This window comes from Rutidosis leptorrhynchoides, chromosome 4 (genome assembly GCF_046630445.1).
Source record: "Rutidosis leptorrhynchoides isolate AG116_Rl617_1_P2 chromosome 4, CSIRO_AGI_Rlap_v1, whole genome shotgun sequence".
NCBI classification, from domain to species: domain Eukaryota; kingdom Viridiplantae; phylum Streptophyta; class Magnoliopsida; order Asterales; family Asteraceae; genus Rutidosis; species Rutidosis leptorrhynchoides.
The window spans coordinates 268,498,302-268,524,103 of NC_092336.1; the positions used below are offsets into that span (position 1 = coordinate 268,498,302).

At 33.2% G+C, this 25,802-nt stretch overlaps 1 protein-coding gene across 1 annotated transcript; it reads right to left on the bottom strand.

Moving 5' to 3' along the window:
• Window positions 1–20,806: 20,806 nt before the first annotated feature.
• On the bottom strand, window positions 20,807–25,359 carry LOC139843537 (heterogeneous nuclear ribonucleoprotein 1-like). Its single transcript, XM_071833639.1, has 5 exons — window positions 25,135–25,359; window positions 24,900–25,009; window positions 24,414–24,643; window positions 22,698–23,895; window positions 20,807–21,274 (listed from the first exon to the last, which is right to left on the bottom strand). Exons 3-5 carry the CDS (start codon window positions 24,633–24,635, stop codon window positions 21,261–21,263), a joined length of 1,434 nt encoding a protein of 477 aa, XP_071689740.1. The 5' UTR covers window positions 24,636–24,643; window positions 24,900–25,009; window positions 25,135–25,359; the 3' UTR covers window positions 20,807–21,260.
• Window positions 25,360–25,802: the final 443 nt, after the last annotated feature.

Sequence of the window (25,802 nt, forward strand, 5' to 3'; positions counted from 1 at the left end):
AGTGTTGCTTGTCCTCAAGCAATATAGTCTTGAAATACTAGAATCACCTCTTTATTCTTCACACTTTGTACATCAGTGATTTCTATACGGCTGTATAAACAATGGTAGTAACGATGTGGTTTACAGTCCCACATGACTATAAAATTTAGATCCTTTAAGGAAATTGGATTTTTATGAAAACATTTGATCTTTTGAAAATTAAATCTAGTTTTTACCCTAGATAAGTTTTCCGGAATAACCCTTCACCGGTGTTTGCAAATTCTTTTTGTGGGTTTGGTGGGTTTCAGATTTGAAAATTTTAGCTCAAAACTTGTGGTTTTGTGTCACTCACTTGCTAACCTTGTATTAGGAAAGCAACACGTCCAGTTTACTTGTTCCGTATATTACCTTTCGGTAAACTACCGCCCGGTTGTAAAGGAAAGCGTTGAACAAGCAACTGTTAAGGCAATGTCCCCTGACATGCTTTTAATTATGGTCTTATAACGTGTCGGATGCAATTACTATCCTTTGTAGGAGCAATAGTAAAGCTCACCCTTATAATTTTTCGGTCTGGCACAAGGTCCTGTCTTTGACCATACTATGCAACCACCGTTCTTACGGTTGACACCCGATTTGGTTCAGGTGACCTAATGAATTCCAGGTGAATTCCTAGGATTTTACGTTCAATGGTAATGAACGCATTGAAAATGGGTTTTCAGAAAACAAATCGGTTTGTAATTTTGATCAAAATATTTTCTCGTTTAAGCTCGAGTTTAGATATCATTGAATTCCATGAGTTTGTAATTCTCAATCTTTAAGGTCAATCTCAAGGATTGAGTAATATCAGTCTTAAAAGCTGATTTTTTATCTTTAAGGAGATTATCCTTTCTGGGGATCTGATTCATTAGTCTTATCAAGCTAATTTGCACGGCGCCCTCCCCATTTTACAAGACAGATCATCTCATGGTTAGGATAAGTCTGACCACATGGCGACCCTGTTTGACGCTGAGGTCCGTGGATTTCCAGTCGATTTTAGAGATGACTTTTCTAGATTTTTCGTCAACCTACAGCTGGTCTGGACGACAACTTCTTGACCTAAATCAAGAAGCGCGTGTCTTTTTCGGAAGACTTTACTTCCTTGTAATGATGGAATTGATTCATCATGTAGATCCATCTATTCTTTCAAAAGTATTACAATAAATCGGGTAAAACAGTTAATTTAGTCCAAGGCAAAAGTATCTTCAGTTATTTGTTACAGAAATATGTGACATATGTTTTAAAATAACTTGGTAAATTTTCCCACACTTGGCTTTTATTTTCTTTTATTTGCCTTTTTATTGTCCTCTATTCTATTTTAAATGAATTCTAACATTTTGGTTTGTTTTTCAATTTATGTCCTTTCCGAGGTAACAATAATTTCGGTGTTAACACCTAGTTTTATCGTTCATAAATATGTATAAACATGATTTTGAATTTATTTAATTGAAAATTTTGAAAAATTTTACTAGAATTGGGTAGTCAGTATATAAGACTAGGGCTGTTCTTTATTATCAGAGAGCACTAGATTCTAATACAACTACCGCTTTACTAGTATTTTTAATGGTAACCAAGTGTTTTAAGTTAAAATTTTTTTAAAATTCCGAAAGAATTTAACCCCTTCCCACACTTAAGATCTTGCAATGCCCTCACTTGCAAGAAATCAGTAACAATTTAAATTATTGAGGGTGATTAGCGTAGAAAAATGATTAAATTTTACCAAAGTTTCCAAACATATTGGCGTTTGTTTGCTGAATGATAAATGGTGCACATCATTTGTTCATTCCATCTGTTGGTACATCACATTTGTTTTTCGTTTTGTCGTCAAAAATAGCTTTTGCTGAACTTAATGCAGTCTTTGAAAATGCGCTGTTTTACCCTGTTTTGTACAATCAACAATATACATACAATATAAACATGCATGACAATTTGAAATGAGACTTAATATCCCATTTTCAAATCCTAAATGTGAAATATTAGTACACAATAATAATAAAAATGATAAAAATTACATAAATATATCCAATAACATAAGTTTAAACATGAAAAAGTAAAAAGATAAAAACATAAAAATTATAAAAATAACCAATGGAACTAAATCAGTCTGGATAGGGTTCCAGTTCATCTCGTCAGGTGGGTTCCATTGTTGGTTATAGGTGTCCTGATAGGCTTGGTTATAGTCATACCGGTTAAAGGGTGGTCGGATCTCGGGGTTGTGTGGCGGAAAATGAGCAGGTCGAGTAGGTACGTAGTTATTTGGTACCTGATATGATAGCTGGCTCATGATTTGGTGCTGATGAACTAACTAGCTATTGTGTTGGCGTCGCCTATAATCCTCGTATACTCGGTCGGAGTTCCACTGCTCGTACATACTATGTCTTGCCTCGTTCGTCATTGATTCCTCATCTATATGAACGTGGACGTCAAGAATAGCATCTCGAAAGACATCCCTAATGTCTTCCGCTTCCTCAATTTCCTCGTCTGAGCCCCTTTCTACCTGTGGATGAGGGCCCTCATAGGGTACTGCATGGTTGCGTCTAATTTCAATACCTTAGCACCCACATAAACTTTCAATCCTAAAGGCCCAACCTGTTCTCTACAAAGCTGTAATGGACCCCCTTGGTTCCTATCAACACCTAAATACTCTCCAATGAGAGTAATAAAAATACCTCCTCCTATTATACTCCCGTCCTGCATTCCTTCTACCATTTTAGATAAATAAAAACCAACACAGTAAGGGATATTGACAAAGCTTCTAGGATCCCGAATACACTTTAGGTAGAATAAATCATGTAAGGTTATTTTTTCTTTATTGTTACCTCTTTGTGTAATCGAGTTAGCCAAAAATCTATGAATGATACGAAGCTCGGCTCTGTCAATATGTGTATAGGAGTGTCCTCCCGCTCGTCTAAAAACATCAAAATGTGACATACGCCTCCAAATAGCGTCAGCGTCAAAGTTGCTATCTACCCTTTCACCATAATGAATCAAATTTGTACAATCGGGTAGTAGCAACTCACCAGGAGTATATATCTGTAAAGCCCTGGCCATGTCCAGCATGGACATTCTGTACATCCTACCGCCAAGGATAAACCTAAGAAATCTTCTATCATCTATTCTAACTATATTTGTACCAAGTGATACAGTTCTCATGAGCTCAACACACCATTCCTTATATACAGGTCTACGAATGGTGAAAAGACATTCCCAATCTGTAAAAGAAGAGTTCCCGTACCTCTGAATTAGTAGCAGTCTGACTCTATTAGCTAGCTGAACTCTTTCCAAAGGATCCCAATCGATTACCCTTGGCACCTCTACATTTTTAGTTACCAATATGAATTTGTTCCTTTGATATGTCTCGTAATCCCTCCATCTTCTATCAAATCTCAGATTAGGATGCAAAGTGTGCTCAGGAATCATTGGGTATTCTACTGGCGACCTCATCGGGAATACTATGAATTCATTAACAAACTGTACCGGATCATAATAAGGTACGTGTTGATCAGGCTGTTGTTGTGGTTCCTGTTGTGGTTCTTGTTCGGGTTCTGGCTCGTGTTGCATTTTTGGTTCTGGTTCTGGTGCTGGAGCAGGTCGTCTAGATGATGATGATCCTGAACCTCCAGTATCGGCTTTCTGCAAAACACATTAAACACAAAATTTGTGCATCCAAATATGCATTAGTGTTAGCAAAATAACAACTTAAAACAATCACAATAACATGTTAAATCAAAATTAAACTTATATACATTTTCACAATTTTTTTCACAATTCTACACTTTTTTAAATAAGCACATATGGAAATATAGACAAAGTTCATAAGCATTTAACTCAAATAACATGTCAAAATAGTCATTACTAACAATTAAACAAGTCTCAAATGGCAAATATATCAAATTAATCAAGTTCATGAATTTTGGACTTAAAAAGTCCACTTTAATCTTCAAAAATCATGTTTAGGATCAATGTTTGGATCATTTAACTACCTAAACATGTTACACTACTCAATTTAGCAATAATTCATGACAAAAATCGGCCATAACCTGTTTATATCAAAAAGCCCCAAATTGCTCAAGAACACAAACCCTAGATTTCTAAAATTTTTGAAGTTTTTGGCTTCAAATCATGTTAAATAGCATCAATCTAGGTTATATATGCATAAAATACTAACAATTTAACACTAATTACACTAGAAATTAACAAAATTGCATTAGGTAAAATATTGGTAATTATCACAAAAACTAGAAAATTTATGAGTTTAGGGGTGTAATTTTTACCTTTTTGCTGAAGAATGAGAATCTAGGCATGATTAGAGCAAAAAATTTGACGAATTACGGTGAAAAATTGCGAATTTTAGAGGTGATTTTGGGGTTGGTTCGAATATGTGTGTGTGTTTTGTGTTGAGACAGAACAGGCGACTGCCTTATGTTGCTGAGCTGATTTTACTCCCCATGCGATCGCATGGCACCAAAGGCCAAACTCCATGCGATCGCATGGAGTCCCGGGTACAGTGATTTTTTTTTATTCTTTATGGAACATAAAACTAATAAAATTTTAAAAATTTGTTTTCCTTTAGGAGTGAGGGTGTTTCGGATCGTTGTCCCAATCCGTCCCTCGACAAAATTTTAAAATTCGTCAATTCAAAGCGCGGTTTTAAAAGCAAAGATTTTTGGGTTTTTTAAATGTTTTTGGCATACTTTAATTCAATAAGATTAAAAATAATGATAATAAAAGTTCTCGTCCCTCCCTCGGGTAAAGCAATTTCGGTTCAACGACCTAGTCTTCAACTCACGACGAATTTTAAAAATCATATTTTTAACTTAGCGAAATAAAGTAAATTTTTGTTTTTAAATTCACACCAAACTTAAATTTAAAATGCATAAAATTAAAAATTCATATTAAAAATTCACACCAAACTTAAATTATATTTTTGTTTTTATACATACAAACTTATACTAAAAATACTAATTTTTCAAATATTTACAATTTTAAATATATATTAATTTTAACAAGTTTACAATATTATTTTAATATTAATTATAAAAACAAAGTAAAAATAAAATTAAAAATCTTTTTGGCTTTTATCCCACTTTAATCAATCAAATATTATCAAAAACATACGCCCCTCTTTTCAGTAAAGTAATTTCAGTTTCATAACCTAATTTAACTCATGACGAATTTTTGAAATATTTTGGTTTGATTGATTAAAGATATTTATACCTTAAGAATAAACGGTAAATTTCGCAGTGATGTAACTGATTACTGATACCAGTTCACTCGGAAGTGTGTCATTATTATGTTTAGTGATCAAAGCGTGTAGCATTAGACCATGGTTTAGTTCACAGGAAGTCTTCATTTCGTAAAAACCTAAAAAAATAAAAATTCAGAATGGGGGGAGAAGACTAGTTCTTTTAGGTCTGCTAGGGAAAGACCATTCGGGTTCCATTTTAGAGAACTACACGAAAACAGAAAATCTAACTCTAACAGAAATACATATAATCCTTTAAAAGATTTGATTCTCCCCACACTTAGTTAGCTGTGGTGTTGAAATTGTAATTAACTTCGTTGTCGACTTCCATCGGACTATCTATGTAATGTTTAACTCTGTGACCATTAACCTTAAATTCAATCCCATTTGAATTTATTAATTCTACAGTTCCGTATGGGAAAACTCTTTTAACTATGAATGGTCCAGACCATCTTGATTTCAATTTTCCAGGAAATAGCTTGAATCGTGAATTGAAAAGAAGAACTCTGTCTCCTTCTTTAAATTCTTTTGAACTTCTGATTCTTTTATCATGCCATTTCTTCGTTCTTTCTTTATAGATTAACGAATTTTCGTATGCTTCATGTCTTAATTCTTCTAATTCGTTTAGTTGACTTAATCGTAAACGTCCAGCTTCATGTAAATCAAGATTACATTTCTTCAAAGCCCAAAATGCTTTGTGTTCAATTTCTACTGGAAGATGACATGCTTTTCCGTAAACGAGTTTGAAAGGTGTGGTTCCAATTGGAGTTTTGTAGGCTGTTCTAAAAGCCCAGAGTGCATCCTCCAATTTTATGGACCATTCCTTCGGATTTGATCGTTTTCTCTAAAATACGTTTTAAAGCTCGGTTGGTATTTTCAACTTGTCCACTTGTTTGTGGATGATAAGCGGTGGAGATTTTATGAGTTACTCCATATCTTTTGAGAACTTTCTCAAGTTGATTATTACAGAAATGAGTACCCAGATCACTTATTAAAGCTTTCGGTGTTCCAAACCTTGCAAAAAGACGTTTTAAAAAGTTGACTACAACTCGTGCATCGTTAGTTGGGAGAGCTTGTGCTTTCGCCCATTTAGATACATAATCTATGGCAACGAGAATGTAGAGATTATTATGAGATTTTGGAAATGGACCCATAAAGTCAATACCCCAAATGTCAAATACTTCACATAATTGAATGACATTTTGTGGCATTTCATCACGTTGACTTATTTTTCCGGCTCTTTGACAAACATCACAGGATTTGCAAAGAAGGTGTGCGTCTTTGTAAATTGTAGGCCAATAGAATCCAGCATCGTAAACCTTTCTTGTTGTTAGTTGAGGCCCATAATGCCCTCCTGTTGGTCCTGTGTGACAATGGTTTAAAATTTTACTAGCTTCATCTTCGAATACACATCGGCGTATTATTCCATCGGGACAACTTTTAAACAAATGTGGATCTTCCCAAAAATAGTGTTTTATATCACTAAAGAATTTCTTTCGTTTTTGGTACGACAATCCTTTTCAAGGAATCCACATACTAAATAGTTTGCATAGTCTGCAAACCATGGAATTTCATTATAATCTATCTTTAATAGATATTCATCAGGAAAGTTGTCTTGTATGGCCGATTCATTTAGAACTTCTAATTCGGGATTTTCAAGACGAGAAAGATGATCAGCGGCGAGATTTTCTGCTCCTCTTTTATCTCGAATTTCAATATCGAACTCTTATAAGAGTAAGATCCAACGGATTAATCTTGGTTTAGCTTCTTGTTTCGAAAATAGGTATCTAAGAGCAGAATGGTCGGTATAGACCACCGTTTTAGCTAGAACGAGATATGATCGAAATTTGTCAAAAGCAAAGACAATAGCAAGGAGTTCTTTTTCAGTAGTTGTGTAATTTGTTTGTGCTTCTTGTAACGTCTTACTAGCATAATAAATAGGTTGAAATCGTTTTTCAATCCTTTGTCCTAAAACGGCTCCCATTGCAAAATCACTTGCATCGCACATTAGTTCAAATGGTAGATTTCAATTTGGAGTTATCATAATCGGCGCATTAGTGAGTTTTTCTTTAAGAATATTAAAAGATTTGATGCATTCATCTGAAAAGATAAATGGAGCATCCTTTTCTAGGAGTTTATTCACAGGAATGGCAATTTTAGAAAAATCTTTTATGAAACGTCGGTAAAAACCGGCATGCCCTAGAAAACTCCTAACTCCTCTAACATTGGTGGGATGTGGAAGTTTAGCAATTACATCTACTTTGGCTCTATCTACTTCAATTCCTTCCTTTGAAATTTTATGACCAAGAACGATGCCTTCTTTAACCATGAAATGACATTTCTCCCAATTAAGTACTAGATTTGATTGTTCGCATCTAATAAGCATTCATTCAAGATTAACTAGACATGATTCAAATGTATCACCAAAGACTGAAAAGTCATCCATGAAAACTTCCATGCATTCTTCTATCATGTCGTGAAAAATCGCCATCATGCACCTTTGAAAGGTTGCAGGGGCGTTGCAAAGTCCAAATGGCATGCGTTTGTAAGCAAAAGTTCCATAAGTGTACGTGAACGTGGTTTTCTCTTGGTCTTCGGGTGCTATTGGAATTTGAAAGTATCCGGAAAAACCATCAAGAAAACAATAGTAACTGTTTCCGGCTAATCTTTCCAACATTTGATCAATGAAAGGTAAGGGAAAGTGATCTTTTCTGGTGGCGTCATTTAATTTTCTATAATCAATACATACACGCCATCCTGTTACAGTCCTAGTAGGAATAAGCTCATTTTTTTCATTTGTGATAACAGTCATGCCACCCTTCTTAGGTACACATTGAACTGGGCTTACCCATGGATTATCAGAAATTGGATAAATTAAACCTGCATCAAGCAGTTTAATAATTTCTTTCTTAACAACATCTTGCATATTAGGATTTAGTCTTCGTTGGTGTTGCACATACGTTTTATGACCTTCTTCCATAAGGATTTTATGTGTACAATACGAAGGACTTATTCCTTTAATATCATGAATTTTCCATGCAATGGCTGGTTTATGAGCTTTTAACACAGAAATGAGTTGTGATTTCTCATTTTCAGTAAGAGAAGACGATATTATTACAGGTAATTCAGATTCACCATGTAAATAAGCGTATTCCAAATGGTTTGGAAGTGGCTTTAACTCTAATGTCGGAGGTTCTTCTATCAATGATTTATATCGACATCTGTCTTCTTCTTTTAGCATTTGAATTTCTTCTGTTGTTGGTTTATATCCATTAGCCATAAGTGTAGCTAACATTTCAGTTTCATCAATTGGTTCAGTTCCTTCTCCTAAAGAACATTCTCCAGTTCCTTGTAATTCTGGAAATTCTTCTAACAATTCTTCATGTGATTCTATAGTTTGAATATAATAACATGTATCATCTGCAGATTGCGGTTGTTGCATTGCTCTATCAACAGAAAAGGTAACACTCTCGTCCTCTATACTTAGGGTCAGTTTCTTACCGAGCACGTCTATCATTGCTTTAGCCGTGTTTAATAATGGTCTTCCTAATATGAGAGGAACTTGAGAATCTTCTTCCATGTCCAGAACAACAAAATCTACTGGAAATACTAAAGTACCAACTTAACTAGCATGTTCTCCATTATCCCTCTAGGATATTTTACTGATCTATCGGCTAGTTGTATGCTTATTCTTGTTGGTTTCAATTCTCCAAAGTCTAGTTTAGCGTATAGTGAATACGGCATTAAATTTATACTAGCACCTAAATCTACCAATGCTTCTATTGAACTAAGACTACCCAGAAAATATGGAATTGTGAAACTTCCTGGATCTGATAATTTTTCTGGTATCTTATTCAACAGTACTGCTGAACAATTAGCATTCATAGTAACAGCCGATAGTTCTTCCATTTTCTTTCTATTTGTGATCAGATCTTTCAGAAATTTAGCATATCTAGGTATTCCTGAAATCACATCAATGAAAGGAAGATTTACATTTATCTGTTTAAACATATCCAAGAATTTGGATTGCTCGGCTTCAAGTCTTTCTTTTCTCATTTTACTCGGATAAGGAAGTGGTGGTTGGTATGGTTTAACATAAGGTTTAGCTTTAACTGTGTTATCTTCATTAACCTTTTCAACTACCGGTTCTTTTTCCTTATCTTGTTCAGGTTGTGGTTCTTGTGGAGTAGGAATAGCTTTCTCAGAAATTACAGGTATTTCAGGTGGTTTAAGTGTAATACCACTTCTTGTGGTAATTGCTTTAGCTGTTTCATTCCGGGGGTTAGCATTTGTATTACTAGGTAGACTTCCCGGTTTTCTTTCACCTATTAACCTTGCTAGATTACTTACTTCTTGTTCCAGATTTTGAATAGAAGCTTGTTGATTTCTAAATGCTTGAGCATTTTGTTCATTCGTTTGTTTCTGAGATGTGAAAAACTGTGTTTGAGATTCAACTAGCTTCGTCATCATATCTTCTAAATTCGGCTTTTTATCATCGGTTTGTGGTGGTTTGTTTTGAAAATTAGGTCTTTGCTGATTGTAAGTATTATTGGATACTTGTTGATTACTAGGACCTTGTTGGTTGTTGTATGGAACATTTCGATTATAATTCTGGTTTTGGTTGTAAATCGGTCTTGGCGGTTAATAATTATTCTGATAATTATTTCTAGGCCTTTGGTTTAGATATGAAACATTCTCTCTTTGTTCCATTGTTAGTTCAATAATGAGACAATCTTTTGTTAAATGTGGTCCTCCACACTGCTCACAACTAATTCGTATTGAGTGAATATCCTTAGTCATCTTTTCCATTCGTCTCTCGACAGCATCTATCTTTGCAGAAATGGAATCTAAGTCATGGCTAGAATTGGCTCTAGCTGCTTTAGATGATCTAACGATATCTTTTTCTTGGTGCCACTCATGTGAGTGGGAAGCAGTGTTATCAATAATTTTATAAGCATCAGTTTCTGTTTTCTTCATAATAGAACCACCAGCTGCTATATCTATGTCTTTCCTTGTAGTGATGTCGCATCCTTGGTAGAATATTTGTACTATTTGACAGGTGTCTAAACCATGTTGCGGACATCCTCTTAATAACTTTCCAAATCTGGTCCACGCCTCATATAGAGTTTCATTTGGCTTTTGTGTGAACGTAACAATTTCTCCTTGAAGTCTCACGGCTTTAGATGCTGGAAAGAATTGTTTAAGAAATTTTTCAACTAAAACGTCCCATGTATTAATCGCCCCTTCAGGTAACGATTCCAACCAATCTTTGGCTTCTCCCTTAAGAGTCCAGGGAAATAACATGAGATATATCTGTTCATCCTCCACTTCTCTTATTTTAAATAAAGTGCAGATTCTATTAAATGTACGAAGATGTTCATTTGGATCTTCCTTCGGCGCACCACTAAATTGGCATTGATTAGTCACCATGTGTAGAATTTGTCCTTTGATTTCATAATCTGGCGCATTAATGTCTGGTTGAGTAATTGCGTGACCTTGGCCAGTGCGTTTAGCTCTCATTCGGTCTTCCATACTTAGAGGTTCCAGATTCTCCATAATTGAATTTGTTGAATCTGAATCACTAGAGGATTCTGATTTAATGGTTCGTTCCTCAACAATCTCTGTTTGAATGATTGGTGGTTCCGGAGAAAAAATTAGTGGTTCAGGATCTATGAATCGTCCCTGAATATTCTCCGGATTCTCAATTGTGAGGTCGGGTTCAAAAAATGGATTATCGGAAATTTGAATTGGAGTACTTGGTCGACTGGATGACGATTCTAAAGAAAAATCAACGGCGACAATATTTGCTAGATGTCTTGATCGAGTTACAGGTGGTGAACGTACAAAAGGTGGTGAACGTTTTGCTCGGTGCATTCACTGAATATCCTATTAGTTTTTAAAAAGGAAGAAAAATTATATAAGTTATCCAATTAATAGACTTTTCTGATTTTGCCCACGTTTCGAATAGCCAAAAGATGCAGCAGAGGGGCAGGATTCGTTTGGTCTCAATATAATTGAGTACTGTTTGGCTCCAATAACCCGGTCCACGTACAAATCCAACTATTACTACGAACCAGAAAATTTTGATGTCTATCAATTTAACCGCTTAAAATAATTTTTCGTAATTTAAAGAAATTTAGAGAAGAAGTAGAAAATTCTATGTCCTAAAAACTAGAATTGCGAGAAATAAGAAAGAAAAAGAGCGCGTCGGTATTAAAATTAAAATTGGAGAAATAAGAAAGAAAGAAAAAATGACTTATAAAACTTTAAAACACTCGACTAACCCAACCTTATTATTATCACTAACTTAAAATTAAAATTGCAAATTGAGATTACTAATTGGAGTGATAATTGATACATAGGTAAAAGGCGTCGAAAAATAAAAATAAGAAAGTAGCGCTTTGAAACTTAAAAAGGAACTAAAAACTAAGAATTAAAAGTTGCGTCTAAAAATATTAAAGCTTACAAGTAAAACTATATCCTAAATGGCAATAACTTAAAAAGGTACTAAAAAAAATGTCGTCGTAAAATTCTAAAGCACCTAAATCTTAGTCTAAAGAAAAAGCACTTAAGGGATTTTACGGCAAAGCCTAAAAATCTAGAAATAAAAATAACTATGGCAAATACTATGATTTAAAACTAAAAATGAGCGAAAAATACAAATATTACGCTAAAACGAATAAAAACGGTACAAAATATAAAAATATACTTAAAGTTGTAAAAAGTATAATTTTTATAAAAATATTATTTTTATATTATTTATTTAATAAAACTATTAATTTTATAAATTATTTAAACTAATTAAAACTAAATAATACAAAATAATAAAATTAAAACTAAATATTATAATAATAATAACCTAATTAGGGTTTAATAAAAATAATAATAATAAACCGTAATGATTGCTGTTTGCAGTCAGCTGTTGCGTGTCAGCTGGGCTCATGCGATCGCATGAGTTCTAAGTTACCCAGCCATGCGATCGCATGGGCTAGGGTTTCGGGCCAGTGTCTGGGCTGCTACAGTACTGGACTCGAGTGTTTTTTTTTTTTTTTTTTTTTTTTTTTTTTTTGCTGTGTTGAAATAAATATATATAATATATTTTTATAATTTAAATAAAACTTATTTTTTTATAAAATAAAGATAAAGAAACTTTTATAGAACTTAAATATTTAACAAACTCTTAAAAATATTTATATTTTTGTTTTTCTTTTTATATTTTAGAATATTTAAAACGTATTTTTACAAAAGCGTATTTTTTTTATAAAAGTAAACTAAAAATTAAAAATCTTTTTTTTTATATATAGCGTTGCGCTTCCGGATTTTAAGCTAGATTTGTTCCCCGGCAGCGGCACCAAAAATACTTGATGTTATGCGAGGTGTATATGAAATAGCTTATATTTTACTAGGAAAAACTATTAAATACGATACAATTTACACAAGATATTTATTTATTTATAGAATGGATATACCTAAACCTTGCTACAACACTTATAGGCATTGTACCTAATCGTACAATAGTGTAGTTTTTAGTAAGTCCGGTTCGTTCCATAGGGAAAATCTTTTAAACAAAGCTTAACGCTATATTAGTTTTAATTTATAAAAATACAAATATATATATATATATAAGTAATATTATTATTATAAAGGGGGGGGGGGAGTTTACCGTTTAATGACCGGTTTGTCGATTTTTAAAAACTTTAGTCGCAGTTAAAACCTAATGTAAAATATTAAATAAATAAAAGACTTAATTTAAAGCGTAAAGTAAATAACGATAATGAAATTGCAGTAAATAAAAGTGCGATAAAATAAAATTACGATAATTAAAAAGTGCGATAATTAAAAGTGCAATTAAATACAATGACAATAAATAAAAGTGCGATAATTAGAAGTGCAATTAAATATGAAAATAAAGGAATTATGCTTATTTAAACTTCCGTAATCATGATGTTTGACGTGTTGATTTTAGTTTATTCCCATGGGTTAATTGTTCTTTGTCCTGGATTATTTAATATGTCCGTCTGGTTTTTGTCCATAACAGTCCATCAGTCATAAATATAAAGTGCGAGTATCCTCGTCAAATTATCCTTATACCCAAAGTCAAATATTCCAACTAATTGGGGACTTAAACTGTAACAAGGTCTTAATACTTTGTTTAATAATTACACCAGGATATCGACTGCGTGTAACCCAAGGTTTTAATACTTTGTTATCAATTACGCCAAGTGTCCTTGTACATAATTTTACCCCTGTTTTAATAATTTCATAGACTATTAATCCATTCCCGTGTCCGGTTAAATGAACGATTATTCGTACATATAAATACCCCGCCCATCGTGTCCGATTGAGTGTATATGATTATTTATAGATATGTCCAATTGTAAATCTTTATATTAAAATTAACAAACTATCATTTAGTTAAACAAATATAAAGCCCATTAATAGCCCATAGTCTAATTTCCACAAGTGTCGTTCTTTTGTCCAAACCCCAATTATGGTACAAAGCTCAATTACCCAATTTTAATATTTTTAGCCCAACATCATGATTACTTCGTTTTAAATAAGCATAATAATAATTTAGCTACGAGACATTAATGTAAAAAGGTTGAACATAACTTACAATGATAGCGTAGAGTTACACGGACAGAATTTCGACTTACACCCTTACAACATTCGCTAACATACCCTTATTATTAGAAATTAAAATTAAAATTAAAATATAAATATATATATATATATATATATATATATATATATATATATATATATATATATATATATATATATATATATATATATATATATAAGTTTACGTATGAGTGAAGAGAAAAAAGATGTGTTAAATGGTGCACCAAAGCTCGAAATTTATAGGCCTGTGAGCTGAAAAAGGGGCTCATGCGATCGCATGAGCTTTGCCCTTCAAGGCCATGCGATCGCATGGCCAGCTGGGGAGGCTCACATGTGTTTGTTTCTTCTGCCGACAGTTTATAAATAATAATATAATATATAAATAATTATAAGAATTATTTAAATATTATATTTTATTTATGTGCATAGTTGACTTGTAATTTTTAGTCCGTTGTGTCGAGCGTTGAGAGTTGACTCTGGTCCCGGTTCCGGATTTTCGAACGTCCTTGCGTACAATTTAATATCTTGTACTTTGCGTTTTGAATCTTGTACTCTTGTAATTCTGAGACGTTTCTTATCAATAATTGGAACCTCTTTGATTGTACTTTGTACTTTTGAGCTTTTTGGTCGTTTGCGTCTTCAATTCGTCGAATCTGTCTTTTGTCTTCACCTTTTATTATTTAAACGAATATCACTTGTAAATAGAACAATTGCAACTAAAAGCCTGTCTTTCTTGAGGGATAATGCTATAAAATATATGTTCGTTTTTAGCATTATCACAACCCAATTGATTAATTAAATGATTGTAAAAGATGTCGTATAAACGTCACTAAATAGGACATGCATAATCATTTAATAATTATTAGATTAACTTATTTGAAGATAGGTTCGACAGACTCCAAAGAGTTGTCATTCGATTAGACAATACCCCCATCTATTAATGGTCCATGGTCCAATGTCCACAAGTGTCGGTCTTTTGTCCATACCCTAATTATGGTACAAAATCCAATAACCCAATCTTTAATATTTAGTCCAACATCATGATTACTTCGAATCAAATAAGCATAATAATAACTTAGTTACGAGACATTAATTTAAAAAGGAAGAACATAGCTTACAGTGGTTAATAATCGCGTAGCGTTACACGGACAGAGTTCCGACTTTAAAACCCGTAAAACATTTCTTACAATAACTCAATTATTATTAAACTTAAATTAAAATTATAATTATAAATATATATAAATTACATATATAGAGAAAGAAGATTGGAAAAAGGTGTGTCTTTCTTCATTCTCCGTAGTCTCGTTTTATAGGCAAATGTTGATTTGAAATTTTCACTTATGACCCCTTAACTATGCTCAATTAACAACTTTTTATTATTTATTATTATTCTTATTATGAATTATTTAAATATTATATTATATTCTTGTGCATAGTTGACTTGTACTTTCAGCTCCGTTGCGTCGAGCGTTGAAAGTTGGTTCATGTCTCGGTTCCGGATTTTCGAACGCCTTTTTGTAAAATTTAATAACTTGTACTTTGCGTTTTGCGGCTTGTACGTTTGTAATTTTTAGACGTTTCTCATCAATATATTGAACCACTTGGATTGTACTTTGTACTTTTTAGGTTTTTGGTCGTTTGCGTCTTCAAATCGTCGAGTCTGCCTTTTGTCTTCACCTTTTATTATTTAAACGAATATCACTTGTAAATAGAACAATTGCAACTAAAATCTTGTCTTTCTTGAGGGATAATGCTATGAAATATGTGTTCGTTTTTAGTATTATCAATATTCCCACACTTGAGCGTTGCTTGTCCTCAAGCAATATAGTCTTGAAATAAAAACATACTTGAATCACTTCTTTATTCTTCACACTTTGTACATCAGTGATTTCAATACGGCGGTTATGAACAATGATAGTAACGATGTGGTTTACAGTCTCACATGACTATAAAAATTTAGATCCGTTAGGAAATTGGATCTTTATGAAAACATTTGATATTTTGAAAATTCAATCTAGTTTTTATCCTAGATAAGTTTTCCGGAATAACCCTTCACCGGTGTTGCAAAATGTTATTGTGGGTTTTGTGGGTTTCGGATTTTAAAATTTTAGCTCAAAACTTTACGCTTTTGTGTCACCCACTTGCTAACCTTGTATTAGGAAAGCAACACGTCCAGTTTACTTGTCCCGTATATTACCTTTCGGTAAACTACCGTCCGGTTGTAAAGGAAAGCGATGAACAAGAAACTGTTAAGGCAATGTCTAATGACATGCATTTGTTCATGGTCTAAAACGTGTCGGATGCTATTACTATCCTTTGTAGGAGCAATAGTAAAGATCATCCTATAATTTTTTTGGTCTGGCACAAGGTCCTGTCTTCGACCATGCTATGCAACCACCGTTCTTACGGTTGACACCCGATTTGGTTCAGGTGACCTAATGAATTCTGATGAATTTTCAGGATTTTACGTTCAATGGTAATGAAGGCATTGAAAATAGGTTTTCAGAAAACAAATCGGTTTGTAATTTGATCAAAATATTTTCTCGTTCAAGTTCGAGTTTAGATATCATCGAATTCCATGAGTTTGTAATTCTCAATCTTTAAAGTCAATCTCAAGGATTGAATAATATCAGGCTTAAAAGCTGATTTTTAATCTTTAAGGAGATTATCCTTACTGGGGGTCTGATTCATTAGTCTTATCAAGCTAATTTGCACGGCGCCCTCCCCATTTTACGAGACAGATCCTCTCATGGTTAGGATAAGTCTGACCACATGGCGATCCTGTTTGATGCTGAGGTCCGTGGATTTCCTGCTGATTTTAGAGATGACTTTTCTAGATTTTTCGTCAACCTACAGCTGGTCTGGACGAAAACTTCTTGACCTAAATCAAGAAGCGCGTGTCTTTTTCCGAAGACTTTACTTCCTTTTAATGATGGAATTGATTCATCGTGTAGATCCATCTTTCTTTCGAATATATTACAGTAAATCGGGTAAAACTGATTAGTTTAGTCCAAAACAAAAGTACCTGCAATAAGCTTGTACAGATATGTGATATATGTTTTAAAGAACTTGGTGAATTCTTCCCACACTCAGCTTTTATTTATTTCTTTCTTTGCCTTTTTATTCCCCTCTATTCCATTTTAAATGAATTCAAGCGTTTTGGGTTGTTTCTCAATTTATGTCCTTTCCAAGGTAACAATAATTTCGGTAGTATCACCTAGTTTTATCGTTCATAAATATGTATAAACATGATTTTGAATTCATTTAGTTGAAAATTTTTCAAATTTTCACAAAATTGGGCAATTAAACCAAGTGTAAACCCGAGAGATTTATAACCCTTCCCCACACTTGAGATCTTGCAATGCCCTCATTTGCAAGAAATCAGTAAGAATTTAAATTCATGAGGGTGATTAGTGTAGAAAAATGATTAAAATTACCGAGTTTGCAAACATATTGTTGTTATTTCACATTTGATATTTTGCGTCTTGTCGTCAAAATTAGTAGCTTTTGCTGAACTTAATGACAGTCTTTGAAAGTGCGTTGTTTTACCCTGTTTTGTACATAAGATAAACTACAAACATATATACATATTTTTGAAGTTTGGTATATTACCCCACTTTCAAAAATTTATAAAATCTAATATTTTTTTGGCATACTTTAAATCAATAAAATTAAAAATAATGATAACAAAATTTGTCGTCCCGCCCTCGGGTAAAGCAATTTCGGTTCAATGACCTAGTGTTTAACTCACGACGAATTTTAGAAATCATTTTTTTTAAACTTAATTAAATAAAGTAAATTTTTGTTTTTAAAATGACACAAAACTTAAATTTAAAAAGCATATTAATTTCATATAAAACCTACAAAACAAAAAAAAAATTCAGAATGGGAGGAGAAAACTAGTTCTTTAGTGTCTGCTAGTGGAAAAGACCAATCGGATTCCATTCTCGGAACTACACGAGAACAGAACAACTAACTCTAGACAGCATTTTCTTTTTAGAACATTTTGAATCTCCCCACACTTAGGTAGCTGTGGTGTCAAAATTGTGATTAACTTCATCGTCAATTTTTCTTGGACCATAATCAACTTGCATATCTGTGACTTTTGCTTTAAGCCATTGGTCGGATTCTTGTGTAATATCCACAAATTCAACTAATTTCGCCTTTTCTTTAGACGACAGATTGGATACTAACCGGTTACATAACTTAAAGTTCCCCTTGGTTCTAGCATCGCGAATTCGTTTAATAAGTTTCTTCATTGAACTATTAATAACGGGATCATTTAATTTCGTATCAACAACGGGGTTCTTTGTTATCAGGTCATCATTAGGTGTTACTTCATTTTCCCCACACTTAGGCGTTTTATTATTGTTGAGCACTACCGTTGGAGTTGGTAAAACAACATGGTTCTTACCAATCGTTTTTGCTGGTTCAACGGTTTTGGTTGGTGGAGATTTAGACTTTCGAATCATAAAGGTGATCGATTTCTCATCATTACTAAGTGTCATTCTACCATTTCTTACATCAAATAACGCCCCGGTGGACGCTAAGAATGGTCGACCTAAAATTAGAGGAAAGTTTGGGTCCTCTTCTATGTCAATGACAATGAATTCGACTAGAAAGGTTAAATTACCTACTTGAACGGGTAGGTTGTCAGCAATTCCAACTGGGTGCTTAATGGTTTGATCAAGGAGTCGAACACTCATATCCGTTGGACTTAACTCACCTACTCCTAATCTCTTATATAATGAAAGAGGCATAACACTCACACTTGCACCTAAATCTGCTAGTGCATCATACATGACACAGTCACTAAGTAGACAAGGAACAATAAATTCACTCGGATCACCTACCCTAAGTGGAGGTTTTGGTGGAACTGTCTTCACCGGGTTTACTTCTACGGTTTTTGTTTCTTGCACTTTCTTATTCTTTTTCTTCTTCTTTTTTCCAAAGGTATCACAAACTTTATTACCTATCATTTGCTCATATTCAACTCCTTTTCTTGGAAACGAGATGGGTGTTTTGTATGGTGCCACCACTGGCTTTACATACTCGGGTGGTGGTGGTGTTGTAACTTCTTCATTGTTACTCACATCTAAAACTTTCCCATCTTCTGGTGTTGGTTTTTCAGAATTTGTTGATACCATGTTAACATTTTCATTCCGAGGATTTACTTCATTATTACTCGGTAGCTTTCCTTGTTCCCTTTCACTCATCAATCTAACAAGAGTACCTACTTGTTTTTCTAGATTCAAAATGGAAGCTTGTTGAGTTCTAAATGACTGATCAAACCTCTCATTCGTTTGGGTTTGAGTTTCAATAAATTGTGTTTGAGATTCAACTAGCTTAAATACCACTTCTTCCAGATTTGACTTTTTCTCTTCGATTTGTTGTGGTGGTTTATACAAGCCAGGTCTTTGTTGATTGAAAGTGTTGTTTTGAGTTGGTTGGTTATTCGGACCTTGTTGGTTGTATGAGTTATTATTGGGTCCATTTGGATTGTAAAGAATGTTTTAATTTCGATTAAAGTTTGGCCTTGGCGGTTGATAATTATTTTGATAATTATTTCCCGTCCTTTGGTTTATGTAGGAAACATTCTCTCGTTGTTCCATCGTTTGCTCAACATTACAATCTTTCGTTAAGTGTGGTCCACCGCATTGCTCACACCCCAATTAGTTGGAATATTTGACTTCGGGTATAAGGATAATTTGACGAGGATACTCGCACTTTATATTTATGACTGATGGACTGTTATGGACAAAAACCAGACGGACATATTAAATAATCCAGGACAAAGAACAATTAACCAATGGGAATAAACTAAAATCAACACGTCAAACATCATGATTACGAAAGTTTAAATAAGCATAATTCCTTTATTTTCATATTTAATTGCACTTCTAATTATCGCACTTTTATTTATTGTCATTGTATTTAATTGCACTTTTAATTATCACACTTTTTAATTATCGTAATTTTATTTTATCGCACTTTTATTTACTGCAATTTCATTATCGTTATTTACTTTACGCTTTAAATTAAGTCTTTTATTTATTTAATATTTTACATTAGGTTTTAACTGCGACTAAAGTTTTTAAAAATCGACAAACCGGTCATTAAACGGTAAAAACCCCTTTATAATAATAATATTACTTATATATATATTTGTATTTTTATAAATTAAAACTAATATAGCGTTAAGCATCATGATTACGGAAGTTTAAATAAGCATAATTCTTTTATTGTATTTCTCATCGTACTTTCATTTACTCGCAATTTTATTTATTGTCATTTTAATATTGTTATTTATTTTACGCACTTTAATTATCGTCATTTATCTGTACGCTTAAAATATAAAATCGACAAACCGGTCATTAAACGGTAAATCCCCCCAAAGTTACCTATAATTACTATATCTAGTTTAACTACTTAATTAACTAATTTGACCTAGTAAGACACCCAATAATAGTGTCCACGGATCGACCTCCCGGACTTTACCTTAGCTATATTATTACACGATAGGTATACTTGCCTTTTGTATTTTAGTTTAATTTAGGTGATTTCCTGTAGTAAATAAATATAGAACTGATAGCCGTTTCATACGCACCCTCTAGAACACATCAGTCTACGTTGGTCAAACTTAGGTTAAAAACTTTATACTTTCAGTCCATATACATGTTTGAAATATATTTATATATTACTAAAAGTCAACGACCGACTCAACCCAACTTGACCCCGAGACGACTAATCGCTTTAAAATCCCGACCGACTTCTCTCTCGCGACTTTTCCAATCGTAAATAAACCTAACAACATAAGATGCAAACAAACAAACAAAAAGGATCTAGGTGCCTTACATTGTACAAACAGAAATGAGTGTCTAATCTTAAATTGAAACATACCATATATTGAATATAGAGCAATTTCATTGTAAAAGGGATCCCAATTTAGCATCATCCAACAAAGAGTATTTCACACCAATCATTTGATACAATCTAATCAACAATGAAACCTCGACATGGGTATGAAAGATGAGACCACATACCTTACAAAAAACTATTACTTTTCGACTAAAGTCCGAAAAAAAGAACAGCAAATGCAGATATCAAATTATAAAATGAAAAAAAAAAAAAAGTTTAATTTTTTTCTTCTTTTCTGTATATCAGAGAGCCTATTTCTAAAAACTCCAATCATTTTTCATCATCCAAATCGTGTAATTTGTTTCATATAAAACAGGTGCTTTGATTAGCCCTAACCAAATGTACGGTGCTCTAAAAACTGATGTACCTCGTTCAAAAGGGTGTAGTAAAATGAATTCACAAATCTTCCAACTGTATTTCATCTTCACAAGTTTCATATCTCAAAATAGAAATCTTTCTATGCAGCGATGCCTGAAATCAGATATCGAGTTATAATAAGAGATCATAAGGAACCAAAACGTACTTCACTACACATTACATTACTAATCCTACTAAAAGTACGCAGTTATACTATTCATATATGCCATTTTCTTAATTTTGCATTTTCGTAAGCCGCTATATTACATTCACGATTAACCCATAAATAGAAGAGTGCAAAACTTGGATGTCGACATGTAGATGTCAACCACATTATCTACAATGTTTGGATAACGTGATTCTGATTCTGATTATGTAACTGTTTAGGGATCAGACAATCAGTTACTAGTAACTAGTTTCCTACAGTGTTTGGAACAAAACCAACTGTTTATGAACTATTAAAATCAAGATTATTTATTTACCAGATCTTTTTAACAACATTTTCATTGTTAATAAAACTAATTAAAATACTAATGGAACCATGTACATTTAGACTGATGCATTTAAATATATTGTTAAGAAACCACATAAGCACATTAGAGCACACTACTTCACGCAACACAGTAACACACATGATTATAGTTGATTATTCGATTACAGTTCTTCAATAAACAGTTTCAAAACACGCATTGAAACACCCTGAATTCATCCTCTATAACTAAGAAACAAAAGCATATTCATCTTTGAATAATCATATTGCTTTACTTTGAAGCAAATCCATGTGAGGGGAATCTTTCCCTAAAATTGTATATGATATCCAATTTCACTCTCCTAAACTTGCCCTATGTTGTACTCAATCTGTTCCATAATAATTGCAATGTTCCGCATGACAGAGTGTGAGAATACACTTTAATGATTTATCTATTAATTTCAATAATCTTCGTAGAAAATTAAAGAATATACTAGCCCAAAATTCATGCCATCAGCCTATTTTTGGTACTTGGCGCTATCTTTTACAACTTATAAATGTCAGTATCCATGTATCTCATTATTGTCTAGCAATATATGTTTTAAACCATCTAACTATAACTATGTGCATCTTTATTCCTTAAAATCTATCATGCCCTTTGTGCCAATATTTTCAACTACAAGTTCTATTCACTGTATACATATGCACATCCACATACAAGCAAATATTTTGACAGACCTAAGTAATATATAATACCGCTGCCGTCTCAAAATAATTGTCCCAGTTTGACTTTGATTTCTTAAGTTTTTTTCCCGTCTTTGGCTTTATTAAATATTTCTATGTGTTATATAATATTTGATTTGATGAAAATCATACCAATAAAAACACGTATAAAACCTAGTCTATTCATTTAAATTTCATCAATGTAATAAACAAAGATATTATATTATAGTCAAAATTGTGAAAGAACGATTTTTAAAAGTCAAACGGGACGGTTATTTTGTCACGGAGGGAGTACATAATAAAGAGTACTATAATGTTTAAGGAAAAAAAAAGTAAAATATGTACCTCCATTAGATCTATTTGTATAACCAACATACCCAACTGAATTTTTGGGTAAACCATCCGAAGTTGCACTTCCAAGACTATAATCAAACAAATCAGGTACTTCCAGTTCAGGTGATAATGACCGCCAAGTGGGGTCCGCATATAACGAACCACTACCACCACCACCACCAATGGTGCCGCCACTGCCAATACCATACAAGCTTCCGCCACCACCAAGTTCACCATCATCAATCGCACCATATGTATAGGCTGCAGGTGCAATGCTATTATAACTATTGTTCCTCCTATACCCTATAGTACTCTGGTCATTTCGATAGTTAATATTACCGCCAATGAAACAAGCGGTACCACCGCCACTATTCCCGCTCGCATTCGAACCACCCCAAATCTCTCCTATCGCGCCAGATCCATTTCCGGGAGCCAAAAAGTTGCTCAAATTAGGGGAATTGGTAGTAAAATTTTGATTCCCGTTTCCCCACAAGTTATGATTCATCGACTTCATGACAGAACCACCTACACCGCCACCATTGCCGCCGCCACCAATGCCGCCATACCCAATTGGATCAGCATACCTATTTGAAGTTACACTATACATAGGGTTCATCATACGCCCATATCCAAAATTAGAGCTGAAGTTTCCATTTCCGTTACCATTTCCACCATAGTTCATACCTAAAACTGAATCAGAATTTAGTCCCAAATTATAACTAGATGGACTAAATGGCGGATAACCAGTTCGACCGAAAGAAACCGGACTAAATCTACCATCCATTCTTGCTCCATAACCGTAGTTAAGGAAACTATTAACTCTACTTAAACCTTGGTTAAATCCACTTAACTGGTTCCTGTTAGGACTAGGAGTTGACTCTTTTGGAACCGCACGTTTGACTTCCACCATTTTACCGTTGAGTTCATGGAACGTTCTAAGCAATGCTTTATCGACCGATTCCTCAGACTCATAAGTAATGAATCCAAAACCTCGTGGCCTTTGAGTGTTGTGGTCGTACATAACCACCACATCGGTTATTATTCCAAACTGGTCAAAATAGGTCTTGAAATCACTTTCGGTAACTGAAGATGCTAAACCTCCTACGAAAATCTTCTTAGTGCGAATGGGACCCGGTGACCCCTGAATGCTGCCATTGCTCCTGTTCATAACTTGTTGATCGTCCCTTGGAACAGCCTTCTTTGCTTCTACCTAAAGATCGAAATTAAAAAAAAATGTGCAGTTAATTCTACGGTAGTGTTTGGATCAAGTGATTATATTTTATATAACTAATTATAAACATTAGTTGTGATGGTCAAATAAGACACATACGGATGTGCATTATGATATTGATTATGTAATAATCAATTGTAACAAAGAATTTGAAAAAGATTAAAAAAAAAACATTTTTGAAAGTGATAATGTGATAGTGAATCATAAGAATCAAATAATCAGCTGCAATAAATATAGCAATTGGATGTGGTATTGACACTTAAGGTTACTCTGTATCGATTTTAGTAGTGTTGAGCATACGTCGACTTAAAGTTGTAACATCTCACAAACAAAAAATCAGTTTACAAAACCTTGATCATAAACTAAAACACATTATTATTGATAGCATAGTTTTGCAATGGTTTTAATAGATTGACACTCACTACATCTTCAAGAAACAGATTTGATAAACTAAGATTATGATCATAACCCATAATTGAACACCGATAAAAACTTACAGTTCTACCATCGATCACATGTTTTTCTTTCACGACTTTTTCAGCAACAGCAGGGTCCGAAAACACAACAAAACCGAACCCACGAGCACGACCTGTGGTTCGATCTTTCATAATTACAGCCTCATTCACCTCACCAAAAGTTTCAAAATAATCCTTTAATCGTTCTTCATTAGTATCCCACGAAATCCCACCAATAAACAATTTTCCATTCTCCATTTCCATTCTATATTCTATACAATCAAAATTCAACAACAAAAAATTCAACTACAAAATTCAACAATAAAAAATTCAACTATAAAATTCAACAACAAAATTCAACAAGTGAATTACATAAACATTGAAACAGTCCAAGCAAACAGATCTCATCAAAACAATAAAATTATACAACACTATATAGATACAACTCAGATTCACTCAGTTCTATCATCAAATACCTTATCGGCATAAACAAAAAACAAAATTATAAAAAAAAAAAAAAAAAAATACCAGAAACTTTCAAGAATTGTGTGTGGATTTCAATTGGGTATTCTTGAAATCAATCAAAAAGCATTGGATCTTTAACAGATCGATACTTGATCAACAATCAACAAACACACCTACAACAACAACAACAAAAAGTTTAAAACTTTAGTACCTAAAACAAAAAATTGATGAGAAGTATAAACAACCCATGATTAATATAGTCATAATTTAAACAAATAATCTAAGATCTGATTAATACCATAAGGCGATAGAACACCCACTTTAAGCAATTCAAAGTTGATGATGATTATAGATTAGTATTCAGTTATATAAAACCAAACGATGTCGTTTATTAATGTTGGATTATAAAGAAAAGAAAGAAAGAAAGAAAGAAAACTTTTTTTTGTGTGTGGGTGTGTAATGGGGATAGTAAGAAGAACAAGAAGAAGAGATTTAATGTTGTTGATTTGTATTATAGAGAGAAAGAGAGGGGTGTGTAATTTAGGTGCCCTCTTCTTTTTTCTTGTTTGTTAGTTGTAAGAAAAAAAATGTACTATGGGAATGAAGTAAGGGAAAGAAAGAAGGGGTGAACTGCAATTTATTTTTTACTCAATCTTTCAACACAATTTTCAACATTTTTGCATTATTGATTGCTGTGAAAAAATGGAATGTTTTTTTATATTTTTGTTAATTATTGTAACTAAATTTATATTTATATAGTTGCATTTTACGAATCATTCTTTTAAAATAGTAGACAGGTAAGAGGTACTATAAGTGAAGAATATCAAGATATTTTATGTATCTATTTTATTTAGACAAAATTTCACTCCTCGTCCCTGAACTTTACATCAACTTTGACTCCCTGTCATTTTTCTTTTTTTTGTGCATCCCTCGTCCCTAATGTATCAAAAATCTACATCCCTCGTC

What these genes read in the sequence shown, in the direction of transcription:
- LOC139843537 (XM_071833639.1), bottom strand. Translation starts at nt 24,635, where the DNA reads ATGGAAATGGAGAATGGAAAATTGTTTATTGGTGGGATTTCGTGGGAT. An exon ending in ATGTGATCGATGGTAGAACT is followed by an intron (nt 23,896 to 24,413) that starts GTAAGTTTTTAT and finishes TTCGATCTTTAG; the next exon opens with GTAGAAGCAAAGAAGGCTGT.